Here is an 8,206-nt window from a genome sequence, read left to right on the forward strand (position 1 = left end):
CAAGTTGTTAGTGTTGTTCTTCTATTCTTAGGTATCTTCGAGGGACTCAATTTCAGTCTCTTTTTCTTTCTTCTATGTCGACTTTAGAGTTGCATGCCTATCGTAATATGGATTGAAATGATGATCCTAATGATTAAAAATCCGCTACTGATGGTGTATTTTTTCTTAGTGATTCACTTATATCATGAAAGAGTAAGAAACAAGATATTACATCTTGATCGTCCATAGAAGTTGAGTATCGCACCATGACTTTGACTACTTGTGAGATTATTTGGCTACGTTGGTTACTTGTAGATATGAGTGTATGTTTGAAGGATGCTACAACTATACATTGTGACAATAAAAATGTTATTCATATTACTCACAACTCTGTTTTTCATAAGCAAACAAAGCATATTGAAACAGATTGTCATTTTACTCGTGGTCATCTTCAACCTGACATTATATCTTTACCCTTTGTTCATTTGATTCTATTGATTTTAAATATATTTACCAAGTCACACTCTATTTTACATTTTCATTTTTTATTTGACAAACTCTCTATATATTCAATCATAACATTGTGAACTTGAGAGAATGTTAGAATAGACGCCTATTTTAGACCTATTTACTTATAATTTATAGAGTTAACTTTATTTATATATATATATATATATATATATATATATATATATATATATATATATAATATACCTCTTATAACATTTTATACACACTTAATATTATACTATCTTTTCTTTATATATTTCTTAGTTTTCCACGTACACTACAAGAGATTCTCTAAATTCGTTTACTGAAAATATTTGCTTCTCCATAATCATCTCTAACATTAAAGTCCTCACATCATTATAAGGGTTGCTCGAGTCCTTCAACACTGCGAACATGTCTTTCACCTTCCCATACAGCGACAAGACACGCATGTTGAAAGTCTGACCACGACATATTACTCTGCCCACATGTTCATGTCATAACACTAAATCATTATCCTCTATTAACGATAATCTAAAAACCATACTGATTTCTTTTAATAAACACTAGGATCACATTGAGTAAAAAGAAAAAGACAAAGAAGATACTAAATGTACAAAATAACTTTTTTAAACATAAAGATGTTTTCTTAAACAAACCTTACATAAACATCCATCTATCTTTCCTTGTCGGATTGAACATTCCAGAAATATTACGAATTAAACAATTCAAAAGAGAAAAACACTGTTTCGTTAGATAATCTCCACAAAAACCCAACATCTTCCTCTGTTTATGTCATCTAGCGTATCCCTTATAGAGATTCCAGACTTCCTAAAGATCTTAGGCGGCAACCCGCTAATATCGTTATCATCGTCACAGAGCTTAGCAGCAAAGGTACAATGGCAGCACGGATGCAAAAGAAGTACAACGAAGAAGACACAATGACATCAATAGCTTTTGCGGCAGCAACAACAAATAAAGGTATTTTAATCTTCTTAGTAGTATGACGATGTAGGTAGTAATCATTGGAGTGCAGTAAGAAAGATCCTACCCGTCGCTGAGATTCTATAAACATGATAATTACTATTCCATTTAGTTTATTTATATTTTACATCACTTAATAGTTTTATATATTACCTGAGCACCGTGACTAATTTTTTTAATGATTTGTGTATTAAGTATTCTCTTCTTTGTTTACAAGGTCAAGTCTAAGCCTGGCTTACATGCAATTTCTAAATATGTCTGGATAATGCAACAATGTCATGTCAACAATATGAACATTATGCACAAGTTCGCAAAATCAAAAGAATAAGGATTAGTAACCAGTTTTTCATGTTTCATCAAATGTTCATCTTCTCTCCCTGTTCACGAGCAATGGAAGCAGAGAGAATTCCAAGATCGCGATTTAAGACTGTCAATGCAGATTCACATTCAGATATTATTCGTGTAACAGAGGAAGGCCCATCAGATGTCTCAGAAGAACCAAAAGCAAGAGCTGCATGTGAATCTCGAAGATTCCGTAGGTTGCCCAAAAACTGTTTCAAATAATCACATAAATAAAGTCGGTGAAGGCAAGTATTTTTTCAGAACATAGGTCATTTAACAGCTCAATTCTCTCACTTGACAAAAACATACCAACATGAAAATTTATGCAATGTTCAGTGTAAACCAATAGTATAAACACTAATGGATAACTTGTATGCAGAAATATTAGCAACACATTTTCTAATACAACTATTTTCAACATTTGAGTTAAAATTTATTAGAAATCACATTTTTCTAATACAAGTTTTCAACAAGTTTTATCAAACAGTAAAGTGTGTGCTAAGAATCTGTTCCAACACTTTAACTTCTACAGGTCAAATATTAAAAAAAAAGGTTGGATTGAAAATGTTTCTCATAATTATAAAATTTCACATTGCTTCAAAATCATTACAGACTCCATCAAATCATATAACAATCAGTGTAGCATCGAAAGAATTAAAAGATCAACAACTAGATAAATTTACTAGTTTAAACATCATGTTATTTTGTGTGAAAGAACAAGATTGTAAGGTAAACTTTGACAAACATATTTGTTAAAAACATTACTAAAAATATTAAACTCTGTATATATGAACAAAATTATTCTCAATAATGAATACTATGTACAATATTGCCCACACAATAGGTTTACCACGTTTCATAAATTGGGAAACTTTACTCGGGTGAGCCTTAAGGAGGTTGAATTGTTAAGGAATTTTGTGTCCATAATGAACGGGCTAACTTTACGTAGCAATAGTATCATAGCCTTGCAACGATTCCAATGTCTCGAGTTCCAAATTCACCATGTTGTCAGGTGGCAATCTCTACAAGAAGGATGTTTGTGCCAATTTCTACAGGAGGGATGTTTGTTAGAGAATTTTGTGTTAACCTTTTCGTAATAATGGTATCATAGTCTTGCAACAATGTCTTGAGTTCGATCCTCATTGATGTATGAATATTACTGTAATGCATAGCAAATCACATTAGGACATAAAATATTAAATATTCACTCTTCTCCATATATTCAAAATATAATAGACCAGTGGATATAACTTATAGGAGAAAAATAGACCACTGGCAAGCCTATCAGTAACCTCCTTTCTTTACCAATACACAAAAATACTTTCCCTTTTATAAAACAATTAGGATTAGATAAGATTTTTAGAGAAGTTTTAATGGATTAGCTATTAATGATTAATAGTACATGTTATTTACAAAGAGAATTAGACACAACCAGACCAACCAATTGCTATGCTTTAGCACATTAACTGGTAGTTCCAGTTCAGCTAATTTCCTATAACCCTTTCTGCTTTAAGCCTTGACTTAAAATATATAGATATGGTCCACAAAGATAACTAAAATCTGTTCATGAATGCATCAAGGTAGTCACAAGAATTAAAATTCCCTGATACAACATCTGCTAATCTAGGCAACTCTTTCAAACAGTAGTGAACAGGTAGCACTATAATCGGTACATATAAATATAATTCAAAAACACTATCATAGCAACTTTTTCCCAAGAATAATGTAAAGCTCAAGTATACTAATAATCTTTACCATATTGCGATCATACATTGCATTTCAAACAAAGAACTATAAGCAATAACCCAAAACAGGGTCATCGCCAAAACAATTCAGAAGGTACACAAATGACACAGAAGAATATAGCTTGAAAGATCGGAGAACAACTAAGAAAAGATCAATAAGTACAGTATTATGAGCAATAAGAGCAGGACCATACTACAAATTGTGTATATATGTGAAAGAATACAACGTAAAAGAAGATATAGAAAAATTCTTATAATTTGCTTGTGAGGTAAGCATTTCCTCTTACTTATTTACATTATTTTAGCCGAATACCTAATTAGTATGGGATATCCACACACATCCTCACACTGAGGGCTTCACATTTCAACCATGAAGTTTATAGACTTAAAACGTTTATTAGTGGTTGGTAACATCGTGATAATGGGTGGCCATATGCCCAACAACAACTACTAGAATAGGATCCAATACCATCTTCGAATTTAATTTTGAGTTTAACTCAATCCCGAAGCTACCTCACAACAAGACGAAGGTTGCTCCCTACTTAAATACACTATTTGATCATATGATATCACTAAACAATACTAAATCTCTAACAAAAATAGAATACCAAAACTATTCAAAAACTCCAAAGGCTCAAAACAGAAAATATGGAATTTAAAATGTCCAAACACATGCACTCAGCAGTCTGTCTTTTTATAAGCTCGCTTAAAATTGTAGTCACCCTTAAACTATCTTAATTACATCCTCTTAAAGTTATTTGCCAAAGTCTCAAAAATGTCTACCTTACGTAGTGTACAACCACCAGAAATGATTGATATCCCACATCAACTAGAAATATGGTCAATGTAGTCCTACCATATAAAACTTGAGCAATCTTAAACTTACAAATTAATTTTGAGACTAAGTAAAGCCCAAATTTGGCGAGTCTTTTACACTTCTTATAGCAACAAATTCAGTAAAATAGTAAGCAAGAAATCAAAATGACTAACCTGAATGGCTTCTGTATCTACAGTTGTCGTAATACCCAAAAACTTGGCAATCTCTGCTAAATCTGCAAATTGCAATTCATGAGAAACAAAGTTACTATAAGAAACAATCAAAAAGTGTACAAATATTTATTTAAAAAATAATCCACCTACTAAAAAGAGATACATTGTGCATGATGAAGATGAATGAAAAAATTAATTAAATTTACACTCAAATGCTACTACTTCTAGATTAAAAAAAAATTGATTGTTTCACCAGAGGTTTATATAGAAACATGAAAGAACAAATTAAAAATATTTTACAAAATGTGGAATAACAAAGCTCCAATTAGCATAAAAAGGATATGAAATTGTTCTTTTGCAGGTTATACACAGAATAGAACTAGAAAACTACACCATTCAAAGATGGTTGACTTAGGGTGGCACACTATAACAAACCAAACAGCACAACCTTGATAACACAACACAAACATCTTTTTTCTTCTATACATATAAATGCTGAAGTCTGCACAAATCACAAACCTAGTCACAAAGAAAGCTAGGATACTAGGTTGTGAACTAGCCATTGGAAATTTAAAAACACAAAAATAAGAAGACTTACACTGAATTCGACTTGTCTCTTCATCACCATCAAGACTATCCCCTTGTAAGTTTTGTTGAGAAAAGGGTGACTTATCACCTAAAAGCCTGTTGTAAGCATAAGTACCAAAACATTTCTTCTTAACATTGACAGGAATACTTAAAATGTACTTAGCAGTGCTGCACGTAGGCAAAAACCAGACAATGTTGGAATCGCTAGGGTTAAGTATTGCAGGAAGAGGGCAGAAAATAGAAATAGTAGTATTGGACATACAGAAAGGTAAAGGTTTTGTTTTTTAACTTCATTTGTGCTAGGTAGATGGTGTGAATGCGTAGCTATTAGCTAATCAGAACCCTTTCAAGCAATACATGTAGAGCCTGGAAAAAAAACGGGGAGTGGGAAACTATTTGCACCTCTGAATGGATTTAGACAGCCAGCCTAAAATTTCCCAAAACTTATTTAAGAATGTGCACTAAGTCCACAAGCACAGTAAATGCATATTAGAACCCACAACTAATCATTTAAAACCACGCATACGAGACACGCTACTACGCCTAACTTTTGTGTCAATATGCAACGGGGTTCCAATATAGCATAAGTAAACCCATGTAAAGTCATAATGACGGTTGTATAAATGACAAGTACTCAGTCTAAGACCCAGCAACTCCAGTTTCTACCAACTTGTTTTCGGGCAGAAAAACTTCCTCAAATACATAACAGATAAATGGACTCACAGAAGCAAAACAAAAAATAGGATCCCGAAAGAAGAGCCACTCCAGAAGGGCATAACGCTCCATGCCAGCAAATAGGAGCGACTGTGCAGGAGCATTCGCTCTAGGATAATTTAGGTCTGCCAATTTCTTCCAAATCTCTTCCATTTGCCTCGGCGCCATCTTCTGCAGTAACTTTTTTCATCTTATTCTCACACTTCCTCCTTAGTACGGAGCAGGTCCTTGTGCTCCTCTCAGAATACACTAACATAAAAAGCGAGACAAAATTACGTCAATTTATGTGACAAACTCAGCATCAGTCACATCAGTTCATAGATCTGAATACTAATAGAACCACAAAGTGATTGCATTTTAAAACCATTTCAAATGCCACCCCTAGAAGAATAAAAAGCTCCAGAACGATCCGGAAAAGAAAATCAAATTCTATGACCAATTCAGACGCAAAAGTTTGAAAATTGACAGTAGTCAATGCAAAAAAACTAGGGATAGTAAAACGGGTCATCCCGGCACGTTTAAGCCCGACCCGATTTTGGCCCACCTAAAACAGGCTGGACCGGGTGGCCCACCAAGCATAAAAGGGTTGAATATGCAACCCGTCCCGCAGGCTGGCCCACCAGCTTTGACTTTTTTTTTCCAGAGTCCATTCTGGAGGCCCAAATCAGGGTACTGGAGGCAAAAAATTCTATAAATAAAGTCCTTAATTCGAGTATTGTGGATGATAAAAAAGTATAATTAAAAGAAATAAGTCACTATGGTTAGTCAGATCCCCATGAATAATATCATATACGAAAATAAAGCACTATGAAAATTAACACAATAATGTTTCATTGAAAAATCTTCATAAGATCTGATGTGAATTAAGATCACCAACATCATATGAAAGCAGACTCTAATGAACACAGTAATTACTACAAATGCAATTGATATCAATGCTGAAACATGCTAAAACTTTTTACCAAATTATGCATTAATGTTGTGTGTTTGACTGAAAAAATATTCTGAGGTCCTACAAAACCATGAATTGGTTCATTATAAAAGGCAGTTGAAAATGACCATGCTATGCAGAAACAACACCGTGCATCAGCCGCAAAACATACCTGGTTCAGAAAGAATCAAATTGTAACATAGTTAACTAAAAACTACACATCAGCCGCAGATTGTTTTCTGACAGCTGTTTGTTCAACCTGCAGGCAACATATTTCATCATAATTTATGGCTGCATATATAACATAGACAGTGATCCATGATCCAGTGCTGTCCAGTGAAGAAAAATACAATCAAAAAGCTCACTGCCTCACCACCATTATCCAGTGTGTGCAGTCCAGGAAAGCATCAGTAAAATAAAAGCATAACAAAGTGTTTTACATGCCTGAACACAATCATCAACATTTGGAGGAGGATTAGTAATTGACTCATCCATTATAAGTTACTAACCACCCCAAGTTCACCAAATCCTAACACAAACCGAATGTCATAACTCAGTAAAAACACAAATGTGTACTCAAACAGCAACACAAGCAATAATTACGGCAGACCAGTAACAAAATGTGTACCTAAACAGCAACACAAACAGCAATTACGGCAGCCCAGCAACAAACAGCTCAAACTATTATACTATCATGGAAAAATCAGGGAGCAGCTATCCACGGCAATCCACAAACAGCAATCAATCAGAGAAAGAAATACCTCCAAAGAAGCCGATTACGGCAGCAGCTATCAACAGCAGTTACAGCAGCAGCCAACGCCAATCAATCACGGCAACAACTTCAACTGGGGGAAATCGAAATTTCAGATAGGCATTTCGAAATTAGGGTTAAGGAATTTGCAAATTAGGGCTAGAAATCGCAAATTAGGGATGGAAATGGCGGATTAGGAACGAACCTGTTCGTGGTGGTCGCCCTTCGTCGGAATCGCCGTCGACTGGACGCCGTCGTGCTTTGGTGGCTGCGTTGCGTTCGTCGCCGTCGAGTTTCGCGGTGGACGGTGGCTGGTGGCTGGCTGTGAAGGAGTAGAAAGACAGAGGAGAATGAGAGTGTTGTTCTTGAGACGAGAGGGGACGGTGTTGTTCTTTCTGAAATTCTGATGCCTCACTTGCATACCATTGTTACATTAATTTTTTAAATTAAATAAATATTTAGAGTAACAAATAAATGTTGTTTAAATATAATTTTTTATTATAGTTCTAGTTTGTAAATACACATTTAACATTTATTATTAAGTAAATAAAATTCATTCCACCTAATATGAAAAAATCTTAAATAAATTTGTGGATGAACAGATAATATTAAATAAGTAAAATTAGTAAAATGAATAATAATAGTAGAATTCAATAGATTATAATATTTTGTAGATATTCAATTTGATTCAAA

At 34.0% G+C, this 8,206-nt stretch overlaps 1 protein-coding gene across 12 annotated transcripts; it reads right to left on the reverse strand.

The window, feature by feature from the left end:
• Positions 1-1,615: 1,615 nt before the first annotated feature.
• Positions 1,616-7,937, reverse strand: LOC114194543 (AUGMIN subunit 7-like). 12 transcript variants are annotated; one of them, XM_085665770.1, is made up of 9 exons: positions 7,719-7,937; positions 7,524-7,607; positions 7,391-7,443; positions 7,207-7,291; positions 6,935-7,021; positions 5,841-6,080; positions 5,128-5,285; positions 4,530-4,591; positions 1,616-2,003 (listed from the first exon to the last, which is right to left on the reverse strand). In XM_085665770.1, the coding sequence occupies exons 6-9, from the start codon at positions 5,933-5,935 to the stop codon at positions 1,809-1,811; spliced, it is 510 nt and encodes a 169-aa protein (XP_085521896.1). In that variant the 5' UTR covers positions 5,936-6,080; positions 6,935-7,021; positions 7,207-7,291; positions 7,391-7,443; positions 7,524-7,607; positions 7,719-7,937; the 3' UTR covers positions 1,616-1,808. The 12 variants fall into 12 exon arrangements, with proteins under 12 accessions (XP_085521896.1, XP_085521898.1, XP_085521897.1 ...); XM_085665772.1 differs by having other exon boundaries at positions 7,136-7,291; XM_085665771.1 differs by having other exon boundaries at positions 7,391-7,451.
• Between the last annotated feature and the right edge of the window lie 269 nt (positions 7,938-8,206).

The sequence above is a fragment of the Vigna unguiculata genome, chromosome 8 (assembly GCF_037176805.1).
Source record: "Vigna unguiculata cultivar grain cowpea cultivar isolate G323 ecotype 2 chromosome 8, ASM3717680v1, whole genome shotgun sequence".
Taxonomy (NCBI): Eukaryota; Viridiplantae; Streptophyta; class Magnoliopsida; order Fabales; family Fabaceae; genus Vigna; species Vigna unguiculata.